This window comes from Podarcis erhardii (genome assembly GCF_964252035.2).
Source record: "Podarcis erhardii genome assembly, chromosome: 8".
Lineage (NCBI taxonomy): Eukaryota > Metazoa > Chordata > Lepidosauria > Squamata > Lacertidae > Podarcis > Podarcis erhardii.
Genome location: NC_138499.1, coordinates 78,929,748 through 78,949,883, shown reverse-complemented (window position 1 = coordinate 78,949,883; position 20,136 = coordinate 78,929,748). Strand labels below are relative to the sequence as shown.

At 45.4% G+C, this 20,136-nt stretch overlaps 1 protein-coding gene across 8 annotated transcripts in view; it reads left to right on the top strand.

Moving 5' to 3' along the window:
• Positions 1-20,136, top strand: part of TRIO (trio Rho guanine nucleotide exchange factor) — a 268,477-nt gene that overhangs the window by 84,096 nt on the left and 164,245 nt on the right. For all 8 annotated transcript variants that reach the window (XM_081872947.1, XM_081872950.1, XM_081872949.1 and 5 more), the window contains exons 4-7: positions 2,582-2,774; positions 3,894-4,406; positions 14,657-14,779; positions 19,451-19,642. In XM_081872947.1, the coding sequence (XP_081729073.1) occupies positions 2,582-2,774; positions 3,894-4,406; positions 14,657-14,779; positions 19,451-19,642 (1,021 nt within the window). The remainder of the gene's footprint in view (positions 1-2,581; positions 2,775-3,893; positions 4,407-14,656; positions 14,780-19,450; positions 19,643-20,136) is intronic.

The window sequence follows — 20,136 nt, the reverse complement described above, 5'->3', positions numbered from 1 at the left end:
AGTTTGCACCTTATAAATGGTACTGAACATGACTCTGCAAGACTGCTCTTCAACCCAGAAATAGCTCACATCTGAGCTGGCTGCCTCTCCTTCAGTCGGTCAGAATAATATTGAGTGAAGTGTAAATTTCCTCCTAAGGGCCAGCTGGCCTTACTGTATCTGGTTATGCTTTCAGAGCTTTCCAAAAGACTTGGCGTGGACCGAATGCCAGGCTGACTTTAGGCACTGGTAGCATTTGACTCGAGTAGTCAAGCACACAGCTCTTTGTTTTTTCTTTTGCCACTTCAGTAGGTTGTTTGGACAACGGGGAAGTCAGCAAGGCACCTTCATGAAGGAGGGAGCATTGTGGGATGGCTGACGAACATTAGAGAGTAGTTTTTGTCAGCATTGGAAACTTGGGCAGCTGGTTTAGCCGCTCATTTGGAGGCAGCTGATAGCTGCTAACTTGAATGGCTTTAAAACAGGGTTAGGGAGATTCATAGGATTAGGCCAGCTCCTGTAAGAACAGGGTGCTGGACTAGATGGGCCATTGGCCTGATCCAGTAGATTCACCCTAAATTGTTGCATACACAGGATGAGGTCCACTTGCACAACCAGACCTCCCTGCCTCCTTCCCCTCTGCCCCCCCCCTCCACCCCCTGAATCTGCTCTTGAGGGCTGGAGGGAGAACTCAGAACAGGATTAGCAGGGCACTGGGATAAGAAAGGGAGGGGGAAGCCCTGCTAGACTAGTGGAAACCCCTGCGCTGGATACAACCCACCCCTCCGCCTGCGCACCTTTTTAATGCTAAAAAGTAGAGCATTAACATCGTTGCTGTTTCTTTGGCGATCATTCGTAGCAGAGTAAGATTGTCTTCCATGAACACAGTCTTATTAGTAAGTCCATAAGTGACTGTGGGGCCAATTCTGGATCCACACGTCCTTCCACAGTGGGGACATTGGTTTCCGGGTGGGAGTTGATCACAGTGAGGGTTTGCCAAGCATACCTTCCTCTTAGCACATTTCTCCCTTGCGTCCTGAGTTCGAGCCCGTGACACCATTGGTAAAGGCTGTTCTCCAACTGGAGTGCTCGCAGGCCAGTATTTCCCAGTGTGGTGTAGTGGTTAAGAGCGGTAGTCTCCTAATCTGGGGAACCGGGAACCGGGAACCGGGTTCGCGTCTCCGCTCCTCCACATGCAGCTGCTGGGTGACCTTGGGCCAGTCACACTTCTCTGAAGTCTCTCAGTCCCACTCACCTCACAGAGTGTTTGTTGTGGGGGAGGAAGGGAAAGGAGAATGTTAGCCGCTTTGAGACTCCTTAAAGGGAGTGAAAGGCGGGATATCAAATCCAAACTCTTCTTCTTCTTCTTGTCAGTGTTTATACCACATTTTCTTAGATTTGCCTTTGAGAGAGTCCTTAAACCTCTTTTGTTGACCACCAGCATTGCGCTTTCCATTTTTAACTTCAGAATAGAGTAGTTGCTTTGCAGTTCCGCCTTGACTGATCTTTAAAGGAGAAACATCCACCACGGAGCCAAGGCCCTATAGCAGATGGCTGAGAGAGTTGAAGCAGTAGCAAAAGTCTGTGGAAGGTCTTGTGAAACAAGCAGCTTGCAAGGATGCCTCTTCCGAATTCTTCACCCAACCAATATAACATGGAGGGGTGGTGCAGAGGGGGGAAGGCGGGAGAAAGCAAGACCTCGTTGGCTGCACACATACTTAGTGGTACCCCAGCGTATTTTTATTGGGGAGCGTGGGGAATATGAGTGCTGTCACCCTGGCCTAGGGGACGAACATTGCAGTGTATTTTCAGCCCTCACAATCCCAGAGGGAGAGATAAATAGGTTTTCAAGGAACTAGGACAGTCCATCAACAGACAATTGGTTTTTTGTTTTCTGAATCTCCCTAGGCTGAGTGTCATCAACATTCTGAAGTCAATAGGTCCTTGTTAGACTATGTAGGAAGTGTTTAAATTAGAGGGCATCTTAACAAAACAGAACTATTGTCTCACTGATATCTGGCTCTGTGACGCTACGGTTGCCTCTGTGCTGAGTTTTAAATGAACTGTTAAAATTTTACTGAAACCTATGTTGTGCTTTATCCACTAGTGCAGGGGCACTCCAATAATAGAGGTAAACTAGGCAGGTGCCTGGGAATTGTAGAGTCATAGAATTGTAGAGTTCAAAGGTACCCCAGGGGTCATCTAGTCCAACCCCTCAGTGCTTGAATCTAAACTAAAGCATCCAAGACAGATGGCCTTCCAGCTATGAATACCTGTTGCATACGTTCAGATGTTCTGCGGAAAGAGGGAAGAGAGTGCCCCTGAATGTTTGAGGAGATGCACCAAGACATCTTGGCATCTGGTTGCCTGGGTGATGTACATTATGTATGTGTAAAATGTTCATTCATCTAGGGCTGGCCGTGCACTAGTGCGTAATCCTACCAGGTTGTGCAAAATTCCAGTGAGATGTCCCTCTTCTACAGGTGAAGCTCCCACCGAGTTGACGGATGGGAACGAGAATAGAATTGGCAGGCAGAGTAGCCAGGTTGGTGCCTGGGGACCATTCCTGCCTCTATTAACTGTTGTCTTGTTTGCTTTCTAGTGAAGAAGTATGTAAACGAGGTTTCACCGTTATTGTAGATATGCGTGGATCTAAATGGGACTCTATTAAGCCACTTTTGAAGATCTTGCAGGAATCCTTTCCCTGTTGCATTCATGTTGCACTGATAATCAAGCCAGATAACTTTTGGCAGAAACAGCGGACTAACTTCGGCAGCTCCAAGTTTGAATTTGAGGTAAACTTCTCGATAACCAATGTTGGGTGCCCAAAGTGCTGCAGGGAAACCCGGCATTTGAACAGTATTTTGGGAAATGTTGTAAAACTAGCATTTGGTACATTAAAGTCTTCCATTTCAACGTCGCTGAGGAAACTTACGGAGCTTAAACTCCTGTACTCCTCCATTGATGCTCAAGAGGGCAGGCGGGAAAAATAACCCCAAATGGCAAAACAAGCAAACTAGAAATAATTCCTCAGTGGCCCTGGGAATGCTGGCTGTGTCAGCGATGACTATGTCAGCGATGATGCCCATCATAGTTGTCAACAGTCCCTTTTTGGCGGGAAACTCCCTTATCCCAGCGCCGTGTCCTGCTGCTGTCCCTTATTGATGATGTCCCTTAAATTTCCCAGGTTTCAAAGGAAGCAGCTCCTCTCCCTCCCTCCCTGCCGGCCAGGGAGGAGGGAGGCTCCAACTGTGTTGCTTGGCTGCATTGCTCACCCAATAAGGAGTCTAAGAACGACTGGGGGGTGGAGCTTGCATGCCTTGTGCCGATCAAATCGGCCGCATTGCCGGGGGGCTCGCCTTTGCTCAGTGCTTCCCAGCAGAGAGGTGACGGTGGTTTTCCTTGCTGCATCCCCTTTGCCGGGTTGCTGCACTGTGGGAACCACCGCTTGAGGCTTTGTTTGGCTGCTGGCTGGGCTTTCTGCCTTTGGCTCGGAGGGGCTCAGAAGCTGAACATACTTGTGCTTGGAAAATCCCTTATTTTGGCTGCTGATCCCTTATTTTCGAGGCTGCTAGTCCTTTATTTTCAAATCTGTAAGTTGACAGCTATGATACCCATATGTTGCTCACACGTGGAAGGAACCAATGAACTCAGGTTGCTATGGACACATAGCAAAACTCCCTCTGCACCAACACATACTTATGACATCATAATGCTCATCAGACCATCAGTTTCAGTGGCCCAGCCATGCCAAAGCTTAGGTGATCCCTACAGGCAGAGGTTCAGATCTCTCTACATGGTTAACCACAGCTCCCCCATAGCTCCCTGGAGTTTGGTTCAATGGAATTGTACATTTCCAGCGCTTTACATGTATCTCGTTGTGTGGTTAACCTTTAACCGTTGTTGCTTTTCAGACCAACATGGTGTCTCTGGAAGGCCTTACCAAAGTTGTCGACCCTTCTCAGTTAACTCCCGAATTTGACGGCTGCTTGGAATATAACCACGAGGAATGGATAGAAATCAGAGTTGCCTTTGAGGATTACATTAGCAATGCCACACACATGCTCTCCAGGCTGGAGGAGCTGCAGGACATATTGGCCAAAAAGGACTTGCCTCAGGACTTGGAGGCGGCTCGGAGTATGATCGAAGAGCACTCGCAGCTGAAGAAGAAGGTCATCAAAGCGCCCATTGAGGACCTGGACTTGGAAGGGCAGAAGTTGCTGCAGAGGATACAGAGCAGCGAGACCTTCCCCAAAAAGAACTCTGGGTCTGGAAACGCGGATCTGCAGAACCTCTTGCCCAAAGTGTCCACCATGTTAGACAGGTTGCACTCGACGCGGCAGCATCTGCACCAGATGTGGCATGTGCGGAAGGTGAAACTGGACCAATGCTTTCAGCTCAGGCTTTTTGAACAAGATGCAGAAAAGGTAAAATGGCGGCAGGGGGTGGGAGTATTTCTTGGTCAACTTCTTAAGTTGATGGGATGCGGGTGGTGCTGTGGGTTAAACCACAAAGCCTAGGACTTGCCGATCGGAAGGTCGGTGGTTCGAATCCCCGTGACAGGAAGAGCTCCCGTTGCTCGGTCCCTGCTCCTGCCAACCTAGCAGTTCGAAAGCACGTCAAAGTACAAGTAGATAAATAGGTACCACTGCGGTGGGAAGGTACATGGCGTTTCTGTGCACTGCTCTGGTTCACCAGATGCAGCTTAGTCATGCTGGCCACATGACCCGGAAGCTGTACGCTGGCTCCCTTGGCCAATAAAGTGAGATGAGTGCCGCAACGCCAGAGTCGGCCACAACTGGACCTAATGGTCAGGGGTCCCTGTACCTTTATGTGTCAGCACCCAGTGGCACTGTGGGGGTCCGCAGGATTCTTTTCCAAGGAAGGGGCCAAGTAAAGCAGTCAAAAGATACTTTCTCAGAATAGAAATGTGAAGGAGGATGTCTGTACATTTTGCCTCGCATTTCAGGTTCTACAAATGCTAGAAACTTTCTGTTTTTAAAAAATGAAACCTGGGATTGGCGGATTTTGGTTCATCGGGAAACAGGGTAGAGCTGTCCCCTCTGTACTGCTCGCCATGCAGATACCCATTGATTGCTCTGTGCAATGGACAGCTGTTGGAACACCCAGTACGGCTGGACGTGTTCCCCTTTAGGAGCCTTGGATTTAGTGCCTGTGTGACCGCTCAGGCTTGAGGAGGAGCTGGCTGCTCCTGTATGGAGCCAGTGTGGTGTTGCCCAGAGCCTGCAGCCCATAACCTCCAGGAAGCAGATGTGGTCCATCAATTGGCCCTTTAAGTCATGCTAAAATGGAATTCTGAATGTTTATCTTTTTTAAAAAAGGTAGGGGGGCAATCGGCAAGCATAAACTAGCTTCCAGTTTTCATAGGCGTGAAGCCTCAAGCTTCATTATAGTCATTGAGACCTATCCATGCTTAATTTAGGATTGGGCCTCTCAGACTGCCGTCACGCACTTTGGGGAGTAAGTCCTCTTGAACTCTGCATGCTTCAACTTCCAGATAAAACACACACATAGGATCTGCCCCTAGCTAAGCGTGCCGTTGTGCAGTTTCATGTTGGTGGCCCCTTTTTTCCGTTGCCGTAATGACTTATTTAGTGGGACGCTGGTGGCGCTGTGGGTTAAACCACAGAGCCTAGGATTTGCCAATCAGCAGGTCGGCGGTTCGAATCCCCGCGATGGGGTGAGCTCCCGTTGCTCGGTCCCTGCTCCTGCCAACCTAGCAGTTTGAAAGCATGTCAAAGTGCAAGTAGATAAATAGGTACCACTCCGGCGGAAAGGTAAACGGCATTTCTGTGCGCTGCTCTGGTTCGCCAGAAACGGCTCAGTCATGACCCTGAGCTGTATGCCGGCTCCCTCGGCCAATAAAGCGAGATGAGCGCCACAACCCAAGAGTCGGTCACGACTGGACCTAATGGTCAGGGGTCCCTTTACCTTTACCTAATGACTTATTTAATGCAGATACCTCTATGATTTAGGCAAATTAATCGTAACAACTGGGATTTGAGAGAGATGCTTTACGTTCTCACACTGCTTTTCAGCGCAGATCGGCTTTCGAAACAGATAACAATTAAAATCTGGCACGCAACAAACAAAACCCTAATAAAACAGCAAGCCTCTCAATGCAGTAATTGTGGTTTACATCCCATGACCCCAGACTCCTTGTTCTAGTTTTTACCAATTTCTTTTAACTCAACTCCTCTTTCACTAGAAGGGTTGGGGGTATGCAGGCAACTGAAAGCAACACCTTTGACCTGAGTCTCGAGAGAATAAACGAACCAGGGGTCATGCCCTTTCCCTAGCTTGCTCCTAAAGTGACCACCACAAAGGTTGTTGCTCCTTTGGGGTGGGGTGACCTGCCACCCTTGGTGGGCCCAGTGTAAATAACCTCTCTGGAAGTAATTGCAGAAGCAGATGTTACAGCAGGGGTGGGGTAGGGCAGGCCTTCTCTTCTGCCATGATATTTGCTCATAGTAGACCACATAAGCAGCACACAAAACACTACCAAACCATTCTACGTTCTAAAATTTACATTAATAATCCAAAACTTGAGAAAACAATGTACAAGATCTACTACAGAAGCCACAAACAGAAACCTCATTCAAATTGTGTCCAAAAGGAAGATTCAGTCTTTAAAGTTCCTTTAGCCAGGCTCCTGTAGATTTCAACAAAGGTAAGTTTGATCAAACGAAGCATCGGCCATGTTGCGCTCAAGGGTTAGATATCAATGAAGATAAGTTTGATCAAACGAAGTGTTGGTGATGTTACGCACAAGAATTAGACAGGGTGCCGGCGTTTGTCACCTGTTTCACCCATGAGGAGTCTCGGGCTTTTTCAGTAAATTCTCTCTCATGGTTTTGATATATTTATAAACATTCAACTTCATATGCTAAGTTCTTTCTTGACTTAAGCATTTATTCATTTACATAAACTGGCAGTAGATATCACCACAGCATCAGCGCTGTAGTGTTCTGGATTTTCATGCCACTTAAGTTGTAAGTGTCAGCGCTGCTTGTCACCGGAATAATGTACGGATTATTTAGTAAGAACGTATGGACCACCCTGCTTGTCACAGGAACATGCCGGTCAGTTCAAAGATGGAGTTAACTCTTTATTAGCAAAAACACGGTCTCTGCAGACTTGGCTGAGTGTCAGGCCTAATGAGCAAAGCAGCTCATTTCCATTGATGATCTTCCATGAAAATCACTTGCCAAGACTGAAAGGCCCCGTCTCCTCAGGGCTTTCCGCAAGCAAGCGGAGACTGTGCCTGTATGCAGCCAACCTCCCCTCCACCCTTTTCACGCCTCTCCTGGTTCTAGGTTCATTTTGCCTTCCTGACTCATCTCTGCCTCTTGGCCTCCCTCCTTCTAGTCTCCTGCTTCCACTTCTGCCTCTGATTCTGAACATCTCTCTGCCATAGACTCTCCCCGCTCACTGAGCCCTGTTACCTCTTCAGCTTCTGATACCTCTTCTTCTCAGTCCTCTCCCTCTAACCACTCATGGTTGTCCCACCATCAATCCCCGGGCTCTGAGCCTTCTTCCCTTGGTGGTTCCTCAACTGGTTCCTCCTTCCTCTGCTTCCAACCAGTCCATGACACTGTCGGATCTGGCCAGGGACCAACCAGATGCCCATGGAGAAACAGAACCTAAGCACTACATGCTCCCCATGTGCAACTCTGCAACTGGTTTCATCGCCAGTAGCTATTGATTTATGTCTCCCTGTGCCAGGCTGCGTAGGTACAACTTCTGCGCTGTTACTGAATATATGCAGTCAAGGATGAATCTAGACCCCCCTAATCTATCTTGATTCCCACCATGGCTTTGCAAGAGGCATTTCACTAATCAAATAGATCCCAAGTAAGTTGTAGATTAAATAAAAGCCCACGTATATTTGACAGTGACTCCAGTTTAATATTGAAACATGGAATTGTGCTAAGCATTATTGCTTTATGTTGCAGGGTTACAACTACATAGGGATGGTATCAAGGGTTTGTAATAGCCCCCAAGAGTAATTCCAGTGGGGCCTTACTCATACCTTACTCATACATTTTATCCTCCAACTAAAAGGTACCTAGAGATAGAAATTAAAAATGTGAATAATGCGCATATTTCAATTTTTATTACAAAAAAGTAGGTATTGTGGAATGAATGTTTGGGGTCATTTGGACCGCAAGTCATTTAGACATGCAGTTTTCAATTTCGCATTTTCTTTCTGTTGCAATGGGGGTGTAAATGCTCGCAGTGCGCTCTCCTTAGTGAAACCCTCAAATTTAAGATAGAAAGCCCTAGAGGAAGCAAAACGATTGGCTTCTTTCACCGTAAAGTGTGCATAGACCTCAGATGCTTGGGAGGGTTTTAAAAGGTTAAAGCTGAATATTGTTCAAAGCTCAGGCCTGCTTGTCTAAGGACCAGTTCCAAAATCAGAAAGCCACCTCTCTCTTATCTGTATGCAATTGGCGAGCCTCTCAGGTTAGAACCCTGGCCATTTTCACTTTGCTTCTGCTGCAGTTAAAACGATGACTAGCAGGGGATTTCCTTTTGCAGAACGCTACGAAGCTATAACACTTCCTTTGGGCTCTTTCTGCAAAGAGAGTAGAGTTGAGAAGCTCCAGGTGTACTCATACCTGTTTTGCAGCCGAACCCCGCGGGGAGAGATTTTCCTATTTTAGAATATGCACATCCATCTAGCCCTTCCGCCCAGCCAGGGAACTCCTCCCAAGATTTAGGGCTCAACAGGGGCTGAGAAGCAGCATATGGAAATAAGAGATTCGTCCTCTCTGCCAATGACAACAGGAGATGATAACAGGAATTGGAGCCAATTCTGACATCATATTTTTTCCCCTCTAGCTGAATACCCGTGGAGGATTAACTATGAGAAAAGAAAGTTGCTAGAATGGAAAATGCATGTGGATTTTACTGTTTTTATCCTAAACGAAAGCATGTGTATATACAATGGTATTTATATTGAACTTTTGCTTACTAGTTTGGACACTCTTCATTAAGTTGGGAATGCGAGGGCCTGATTCAGTGCCTGCCCGTCCCAAGCAAATTGTTCCTGCCCGTGAAGTGCCATCCATTTTGACAGTGGTTAAAAGCAGGGGGAAATTAAGTAGACACCGTACAGAGGTGGGTGGAGTACAGCGCAAATTATATGCAAATCACGGGAATCAGAGAACACCCTGTTCCGCCCAAATGTCTCAGTTGATCTGCACAGATCACCTCAGGAGGAGAGGGGGACAGTGTGCCTGGCCTGTGTGTGTATGACAGAGATCCTTTTTCGGTCTACGCATACATTGCAAGTTTTGTCCGCAAGCTTCTTTCACAGGTGTTTAAGCCATCTGCAGGACCAGGGTGGTGATGAATAATAAAGCATGACGAAAGACCAACATTGGCAAAGGAATAAGACAGATTCTTTCACACAGGGGGTGGGGAATCTTCTGACAACTGGTCCTTCAACGTTTCCCTACCTTCCATGTAGCTATAGATAGGCTCAGGCGACCAAGACACAGAATCATAGCAGAGTTGGAAAGGGGGGTTTATATATATGGTTTTTCATATTAAAGTTTTACAATCACATATCCAATATACATCATAAAAAGAGGATTCCAGAGAATCTCCTGGACTTCCCTCCTCCCCTTTGACGGTCCTAATGTTAGTTATTTCCTCCTGCATCTTGTATAATAATCCAAATATTTTACATCTCCATTCTATCCAGAATTCGCCATTAAACTACAAGTGTTATTCCAATCCTACTAACGATTCTGTTTACAATGATTTTTAAGATAAATTATAAATTTCCCCCATTCCTTATTAAAATTTTGGTCTTCCTGATTTCTGATTCTTCCAGTCATTTTAGCCATTTTGGCATAATCCATCAACTTGATCTGCCATTCTTCTCTGGTCGGGACTTTATCTTCTTTCCCTCTCTGGGCCAATAACATCCACACAGCGCCTAAAATTCCTAAAAGAAAGGCTTCAGGTTTTGGTTTATGTTTTAGAAAAAGTTATTTTAAACATTTTTTTTCAATTCATTATACATCATTTCCCAAAATACTTTTACAACCTTACACGTCCACCACATATGATAAAAGGGGCCTTCTTTTTCCTTACATTTCCAGCATATATTTGACCCTGTTTTATACATTTTTGCTGGTTTACCGGGAGTTATATACCAACGGTACATCATTTTCATATAGTTTTCTTTCAACGTACAGTGGTACCTTGGTTATCAAATTTAATCCATTCCAAAACCAAGGCATGCTTTCCCATAGAAAGTATTGCAAAATGGATTAATCCGTTCCAGACTTCTAAAAACAACACCTAAAACAGCAATTTAACATTAATTTTACTATCTAACAAGACCATTGACCCATAAAATGAAAGCAATAAACAATGTACTGCAGTCACACAAGCAGTAGCTGAACTGGGTTCCACACAGTCACAAAAAGAGCCGCTTAAACAAAAACACAAAATAAATAGCAAAAACAGGCAGACCTCAGCTTAACACTCAAAATGGAAGCATAACACTCAAAACGGAGCATGTTCGACTTCTGAAAAAAGTTCGCAGACCGGAACACTTACTTTCGGGTTTGCAGTGTTTGAGTTCCAAGTTGCTTGAGTACCAAGGTACCACCGTATAACATGCTGTAAATTTTAAATCTCAATTCCGTAATTTCTTCCATGCTGTAAGTCCAACCCTCTTAAATGCATGGGCTGCAGATCTGCTCGGAATCCAGGATCAGATTGCAAGCCTTCTCTCCGAAGTTCTAAGTTTTTGTGACGTGAGGGCACTTGCAGGCAAAGCCTTTGCTATGCGAACCTTCTTTCTGGTATAGCCCTTGCCTGAAGACTCTACCATCTTAGAGCTGGCTGAGATGTAATAACATATAGGAACACTGAGAGCATGATGGTATCGTGATTACTATGCACATGTGCAAGCAAAGTGCATTAGTGATCATGCCAGTGGGGTTGGGGAGGAAAATTCACCGAAGAAAGCATCGCTTGGCAAGTGTTGTCTTTTCCATTCAGGGATGGAGACTTGCTGTGCAGAAATGAGGCCCTTTCTAGACCGGCCTTAGAAAGAGCACTAATTAGTTATGGATTAAGCATCAACATTGCTCACTTCAGGTGAGACGGAGTGGTACATCTCAAACCCAGATAAGGGATCTGTATTGGAGAGTTTTTGTGTTAGCCTGCTTGTTGCTAAACCATACCAAAAAAAGAAATCAGACAAATAACATTGGAGTTTTGTAGTGGAGCTCAAAAACATAGTGAAGGGGAAGAGCCGGCCGAGACAAAATAATTGGATGTTTTATAGAACTCTATAAAATTGCAGCTGTGCCATCTAAAGCACACTACTGACAAAGAAGCAAATGTAATTCATTGACTAATAAATAATTGCATCTTTTTACACAGACTGTGTTTATTCTCTCCCCCACCCTCCACCCCCATTTCTAACTAGCTGTGCCACTGTTTCACATGGGATTAGCTCCCTCACTTACAGCCAGCCTATACAATAAAAGGCTAAAAGCCAAATTAAAACAAAGATTAATGCCTAAGATGGATGCGCACGCACAGGGAATCGTAAGGTTGGCTTGTTAAGCGGAAGCGTCAGTGTCAAATTTTCACAGGAAGCTGGGTGCGTGGAGCTTAGACGTATCTAAAAATCACAATTTGATGCCCTGAAGATTTCACTTCAAATCTGCAAACTTCTTTATTTTAATTTTTTTTAAAAAAATAACCTGGTGAACTCTGAAATGCTGTGAAGTAGATTATTAAAAAATCCAAATTGAAAATTTCTCAAGGGCTCTCTTGAAGCCAGTCTTCCATGTATGCTGTTTGTTAAATTACTCTTCTTTAACGCAGGCAGGAAGAAATGATGTTTTGTGACTGAAGGAAATAGCTAACCCATTCCTTGCCAAACTGTACCAATTGATTAAGAAGGGGGTTTTTTTGGGGGGGGGGATCTAAGTCTAAATAGACCTTCAAGGCCATTTTGCCTGCTGCAGAAGCATAGCTGTTAAGCATCCCTTATTTGGCGGGACAGTCCCTTATCCCAGCGCCATGTCCCGCTGCTGTCCCTTATTGATGATGTCCCTTAAATAAGCTACTGAAGGTAATAGGGCCCTTTCTATGTCCAGCTGTCCTTTGTCAACAACAAATTGTTGCTGTTTTTTTGTGTTGAATATATGCTATATGGTAATTTATGGACCTAATAGGTATCTAAAGCCATTAGCACACAACAAAATATGAATTTTATCAAAGTAATTGTTGATCCCTTATTTTGGCTGCTGATCCCTTAGTTTTGAGGCTGCTGGTCTCTTATTTTCAAATCTGTAAGTTGACAGCTATGTGCAGAAGGCACAATGAAATACTCGAAGGGAGTAACTGATGCCCGAAGAGTGCAAACTATTAACGATGGCGGTGCGCGGGGCACCATTTGTGCTTGGGTTTCAAGCAGCGAAATGTCTCGGGCCTGCATCTGTGCTGGTAACGAACATATTGCTCCCCATTAATTAGAGCTGAAATGTTTAATCAAGCTTAGCTGGGCCAGCTCTGTTGCTGGGGGTGGTTGCCAAACGCCACCGGAAGCCAAGTTGGCCCAGAAATTTCTGTGTTTTTTGTGTCCGCCATTGCTGCTCCCCACATTTCCACGGCGGATGGAACTGAGAGTGAGCCCAGAGCCCAGCCAGGCAGGCTTTGTTTTGCTGCCAGTCCTAGAGACTCCTGGCTGCCAGGCAAGGATGCAGCTGCCTTAGGTTTTGTGTAGGTAGTGCCACAAGCGCTCACCTTCCAGCTCCCCAGTCTGCCAAGTTTGCACCATTCACAGATGTACAAAATAAAACGAGGGTAGGTTTCTTCCTCTGTGAACCCTCCATTCCCTGGTCTCTGGAAACGATGCCTTATGAGGAACGGCTAAGGGAGCTGGGAATGTTTAGCCTGAAGAAGAGGAGGTTAAGGGGTGATATGATAGCCATGTTCAAATATATAAAAGGATGTCACATAGAGGAGGGAGAAAGGTTGTTTTCTGCTGCTCCAGAGAAGCGGACACGGAGCAATGGATCCAAACTACAAGAAAGAAGATTCCACCTAAACATTAGGAAGAACTTCCTGACAGTAAGAGGTGTTCGACAGTGGAATTTGCTGCCAAGGAGTGTGGTGGAGTCTCCTTCTTTGGAGGTCTTTAAGCAGAGGCTTGACAACCATATGTCAGGAGTGCTCTGATGTTGTTTCCTGCTTGGCAGGGGGTTGGACTCGATGGCCCTTGTGGTCTCTTCCAACTCTATGATTCTATGATTCTATGGACCAGACATTGAAAAACAAGCTGGTTGGCTAACCCTTGTGATGTCGCCAAGAAACCCCTCTTCTGCCCCCCCTCCAACCCTCTACATAATCTTGTTTTCTAGCAAGACGACAACTTGCATGGACACTTTCTTAAAAAGCCCAGAGCAGACAGCCCGTCCGAAGCATGTCGGAAGAGGCAAGACTGACAGCTGTAGCCATGCTCGGTTTGATGTACGCTGGTCTGTCATCTCAGCTGCAAAACTAGTAAATGGACGTGCTGTGACCGGTCCTTTTTATATTGCAGCTTGTCTTTCCTCCGTATCTCAAAATGCAGACAACTGGATGTAGCATTCCCGCTGTACTTTAACTACTGCAGTTCCGGGTGGTCCGTGTGAACTTTCATACTGTATTCATTAGCAATTACTTGTTGTGGCCCTTTCAATGTACTCAGTTGCCTCGCAGTCCTTACGACATTTATTTCTGTGCTGGCCTCTGAGATGTCTTAGAAATGTGATGTCCAGTGCAACTGAGGCCTCCTTTGCTTTTCGAATAGTTCTGATGACTCCTGCTGCTGCTGCTGCTATTATCCTGAGTTAACCTAGTGTTTGTTGGTAGTATTCCTGCATAACTGGCCATCTTACTCTAGGTCACTGTGCATTTGTTTAATGTTCTTCTCCCTGCCTCTCTTTTAGCTGTAGGTTTCTTGTTTTTGTTTTACATTAATCTCTTCTTTCACTCAGTTTTCAGCCCAATTTTCCAGTTTATTAAGAATCCTTTGGACCCTGTCCTAACCCTCAGTTGTGATAATGGCATTTCTTCCCAGTTTTGTGGAGCCCTTGGGGAGCGCATGTTTGCTCCCTTTCAAACCAGAGAATTTGAAATGTTGGAACAGGATAGACACCCATAAGGCCCACCCTAATGCTTGCCCCTGTTGTTTTAGTCCATTGTTGAGCAAGTTGAGGAGTGTGGTGCTCTCACAAGTTAGGTATCCACCAAATAATATGGCCTTCTTCATAGTGTTTCTCTGTTTTTACTTGTGCTTTGCAAATGGGTACATAATGGACATTACTAGTAGTCCAAACAATGTCTACTTGCTTCACTAGTCACTCCTATCATTTACCATTTGGGGCATGTCGAAAGAGCCGACTCATTTCTTTGCAAAAGCTTCTCCCAGCTGGTTGCCTGGGGGCAGTTCTTCCTCACCACAGGGGACTAGGGAATTGGTTATTTACAAGCCCGGCTGGCAGAACTCTGTGCTTAAAGCTTTGCTAATTTGGAAAGTCTTTGCTTGTAAACATGCAAAATATGTTGTTGTTGTTGTTGTTTAACCTGGTGCCCTGTCCTGTGATGAGCATTAATTCCTGTTTTCTTTTAGATGTTTGACTGGATCACACACAACAAAGGCCTGTTTCTGAACAGCTACACAGAGATTGGAGCCAGCCACCCTCATGCCATGGAGCTCCAGACACAGCACAATCATTTTGCTATGAACTGTATGGTAAGAATATTGGAACTTGCAACGGCACTTTGTATTTGGCAAACATCTTGTATTTCACAGTGCAGAGACTCATGAAAGTCTGACCCCAGGTGCTGGCCCTGTCCGTATGCAGTGTGCTGGAGAGGAAAGAACAGAATCCAATCTAAATAAACAAGGTAGGAGAAGAGAAGGGAGGAAGACAGACTGAGAACAACATAGTTGCTTCGGGTTTTGCAGAACTATTACAGCTGCCATGGTAGCAACTTGCAAGCGACATGTGAACAGGTCCCCCTACCCAGAGGGCCTGTAATCTTCTTATTCAGTGGAGGCAGGGAGTAAACTGAGAGAGAAATAACTTTGTACATTATGGCATGAGGACTAGGGAGTTTTGCCCATGGCTAGTGAGTCATGCTGCATAGAAGTAGCCAGATTATAACGTATATGGACTCCTTCCAAATTCAGCGAAAGTTGGAGGCCTCATTCCTGTGTATGTGTGCTTTTGCCACAGGGATTGTAAATGGCTGTGCAGCGATAGATTAGCTAATAGTAATAATTCCGTAAGTTGCGAAACTCCGCTGAAACAGCTCAGCTTTCAGGAACCGTGGTCCAGGCTGTCATTTTTAAATGAGGGTAGGTAAATTAGAGCCTGATGGAGTTTTGTTTGCACTCAAGAGAATGGGGACAACTACATCACACACAGACACACAAACACACACACACCCTGAGAAGGCGCATGACAGTGTTACATGGATAAAACGAAACCAATCCTAATTTGATCCATGTTTGAACAGGGGGCAGCACTGATAGAAGAACATTGGCAGTTCTAAAAAACAGTTTGAAATGAACTAATATACCAGTAAGCTAGGATTTGCTAAAGCTTTTGTGGTTTGGGTTTGTCCTTGCTTGCATTGCTTTTGGTTTCAGATTAGGGATTCGAATGTGGCCTATTTTGACATCGTTTTCTAACGTCTTAATGATAGCAGTTCGTTGCAGAGTCCTGCATGGGCTTGCCTTTTATCAAAAGGCACTAATTACTGAAGTTAATTAGCATTTTGGACACCCTAAGCTGAGGATAGGGATTGAGATTGAGATGGAAACAAATGCTGACATGTCTGAAGAGTTCGTTCTAGGTGAGAGTTATGCAAAAGCCGAGCATTCTGCTTGTGTTTCTGGCTTGACATTCAGCCCTCAGGAGTCGAGTGAATAGAGGGGCCAAGCGGTCACTTGCCCAGAAATGTTGTCACTAACAAATCGCAGAGCAGGAGTATTCATCAGTCCAGCAGGCCATAGTGAACTATCTGTGAACCAGTGAAGGCAGTGAATGTCCTGTTTGAGTGCCTGGAAGTGGTTGGAGGATGGATGGCGGTTAACAGATTGAAGTTGACTCCTGACAAGACAGAAGTACTGTTTTGGGGGGATAGGGGGAGGCGGGTGTGGGGGACTCCCTAGTCCTGAATGGGGTAACGGTGCCCCTGAAGGACCAGGTGCGCAGCCTGGGAGTCATTTTGGACTCACAGCTGTCCATGGAGGTGCAGGTTAATTCAGTGTCCAGGGCGGCTGTCTACCAGCTCCATCTGGTACACAGGCTGAGACCCTACCTGCCTGCGGACTGTCTCGCCAGAGTGGTTATCTCTAGTTATCTGCCGCTTGGACTACTGCAATGCGCTCTACGTGGGGCTACCTTTGAAGGTGACCCGGAAACTGCAACTAATCCAGAATGCGACAGCTAGACTGGTGATTGAGAGTGGCCGCCTGGACCACATAACACCGGTCCTGAGAGATCTGCATTGGCTCCCAGTACGTTTCTGAGCACAATTCAAAGTGTTGGTGCTGACCTTTAAAGCCCTAAACGGCCTCGGGTCCAGTATACCTGAAGGAGCATCTCCACCCCCATCGTTCAGCCCGGACACTGAGGTGCAGCTTCAAGGGCCTTCTGGCAATTCCCTCACTGCGAGAAGTGAGGTTACAGGGAACTAGACAGAGGGCCTTCTCGGTACTGGCGCCCGCCCTGTGGAATGCCCTCTATCTTCTCTTTAAAAGACATCTGAAGGCAGCCCTGTTTAGGGAAGTTTTTAATATTTAAGGCTGTATTCTTTTTAACATTTGATTGGGAGCCGCCCAGAGTGGCTGCGGAAACTCAGCCAGATGGGCGGGTTATAAATCATCATCATCATCATCATCATCATCATCTCCCAGGCTGCGCACTTGGATTCAGTTAACCAGTCCTATCAGCAGAAGCGCTGCTCAAGGACTTTCACTTACGCAGTGAAGCTTCCCCCCACCCCCTGGTCACACACACATACACACACACACCTGGTGCAGCCCCTGAAATTGGGTCTCAGTGGGTGGCAGGAGAATCCCCCAGAACAGCATGCAGAGCAGTGGGAGGAACATGTCATCTGGCAAACAGGAATGCTTGCACAGGTGGCACAATTGAAAGAGTGAGGCATTGAAAATGACCCAGTGGGTACCTAGTAGTCTGGGATGCAACTCTGCCCTGAGAGTGAGGAGGAAGTTCTGTGCAGAAAGCCCTGAAAATGGGACTCCTTTTTGGCCATATCCTTTTTATTAACTTTACAATAATGCTTTCCATTACAATCTCTCCTCTTACATTATACAATTTGGCTTTTTAGGGCCATGACTTCCTTCAAACCTTCCTTATGATTTTCTATCTTTCATTTCAAATTTCTGCATTTTCACTACTTAACCATTGCTTTCAAATCAAAAACATCAAAGCATCATATTTTCTTATTCTTCCCTGCAGTGATTTTTATACATTTCCTTACAAAGCTTCTTGCAATCCTACCAACGTGTTTGATTGACTACAATTGTCTTTTAAATAATTTACAAATTTAGTCCAGTCCTTGATGAACTTATTATTATTTGAAAAATGGGGCTCCTTTGCTTTGTATAATGGTGCGTTTATATAGTATCGGTCTATAAGGTGTTGTTGTGGCCAATAGTTGATAGCCTCCTTGGATTTGAATGGAAATGCTACGGTAAAATCTCACATCCTAGCAATCTTATTTGAATACAGCATGAAGCAATGAGGTCAGATAAGGTTTTTTTAAAAAACAGTCCAAGAATAGGCAGTAAGTAGTTCTCCCTGAGCCCTGTTACAGTCCCTCCCAGACCTTCTGAAGGCTTAAGGTTTCTTTTTCTTTTTAAAAAAAACTTCTAATATTCCCTTTTAATTCACAAACCCGTCAGGCTGATTTAATAAGCTGTTTTTAAGCCCTCCCAAAGTTCCGTTTGAGGCCGCAGCAAACAAAAGTCACAGTGTTAATGGAAATCTGTGTAAATGAGATCAGTCCAAGGTACAGGGTGATTTTGCTGTTTCTGCAATGTGCTTTACTTGATCAAATAAAAGTAGGCTTTTGCTTGAGAGAGAGGTGCTCATTTTTCCGCCCTGCTTTGAAAACATGTCGCGGCAAAGGGCTTGGAGAAAGCACGATGGCATTTCGCTGTTGCTTTCCAGAAAACAACAGGGGGTGCTGAAATTGTGAGCAGTCAGTTGCATTTTGTCCCTGATGGAATAGCGAATGCTGTTTACCTGCTAAGTGCACACACCCCTTTCTTCCTGTTTTTAAAAGGGAATATAGGAAGCTGTGAATTCTGCCAGAAGCCTTGGAGTTAAGAGGGGCTGTCTTGTGGTATGCCTAATGGCTAGAAAAAAACCTTCCCCAACCTAGTGCCCTTGCTGGCTGGAGCTGATAGGAGTTGCTCTCCAAAACACCTAGAAAGCACAAGTTTGTGGAAGGCTGGCCTGCAATCTTGGTCCATGGTGTTCTCTGAAGAATAGTTCTCATGAGGGGTTGCTGCCCATTTGATGCCCCCATTCTCCGCAGCCCTTGTGCCTCGCCGGGCTTTGGAAAGGAGTTGTGGTGGCTCTGACAGTATCCCAGAGTCCTCCCTGCTTCCCAAAGTCTATTTAGTGCTTGCCCAACTTTGGGAGCCAATGTGGTGTAGTGGTTAAGAGCAGTGGACTTGTAATCTGGTGAACCGGGTTCGCTGGGTGACCTTGGGCTCGTCACACTTCTCTGAAGTCTCTCAGCCTCACTCACCTCACAGAGTGTTTGTTGTGGGGGAGGAAGGGAAAGGAGATTGTGAGATCACTACCTTAGGGTAGTGATAAAGCGGGGTATCAAATCCAAACTCTTCTTCTTCTTCTTCTTGGGAAGGAGATGGGAGGGCTCTAGGACCCTGCCAAAGCCTCGCGCCACCTTCCCAAAGCATGGTACCTAATTTATCCGGCTTTGGGAAGGCAGCATGGGGGGTGGGGAATTTTGTGCCAAGGTGACAACCGTTGTGGTTGAGTGGGTAGCTAGGGAGCAGCAGGAAGCCATGTTTTCCTCTGTTCTAATTACTTTGCGTTTAATGAAAGTTTAGATTTAATATTGCCCGTGTAAGCTCTGAATATTGCACCATACGAGTATTTAGCATCCTTCCAGCCTACTCGCTTGCTTTTTAAAATAATAATAATAATAATAATGGATGTTCAGACTTTCTGAGGATGTCAAATTCAGGATACTGAATTCTGAACTTACACAAAATGCGCACGGCCCTGGTTATCACGGCATAAGGATATGAGCGAAAAGCTGGCTTGCAACACAATAGACTCTTGCTTTCTCAGAGAGGTCTGCGGTATGCCTGGCATTCTTGTCTAATGTGTTTTGTTTCCTCTCTTTCCAGAATGTGTATGTAAACATAAACCGCATCATGTCTGTAGCCAACCGTTTGGTGGAATCCGGTCACTATGCCTCGCAGCAAATCAAGCAGATTGCTAGCCAGTTGGAGCAGGAATGGAAAGCGTTTGCTGCAGCACTGGATGAGCGGAGTACCTTATTGGACATGTCGGCCATTTTCCACCAGAAATCAGAGCAGGTCAGTAATTCTGCACAGCAGCGACAGCAGACTAAGCATGCACGGTCTCATTTAATCTTTAAATGGGTTTTGCCTCTCATGAGCCCCAGTTTGTATGCTTGCCTCTTAAAAGGGCTTTGGGACAGGGCAAGTTCCTGGTTTCTTTTTTCTTTTAGAATAATTTTTATTAGTTTTCAATTATATCCCAATAATAGCCTCATTATAGCAATGCCAAGTGATAATGCAATTATTAATACCAATAATTGTAATACCAATAATTCAAATACCAAATTATATGATTTAGATAAGGTGCCCACCCCCATGAGCTAGAATTGATGGCTTGATTATTTGCTTTATTTCTGTGTTCCAAAATTTCCATTGCATTCCAGTCATCATAATAATCCCTCACACAACAACTGCAGTATTCATAACTTCTGTTCGTGTTGACACATTAAGTGATTTTTAAAACTACAAGTGAGGAACTCAAACTATATCCTACAAGTGAGGAACTCAAA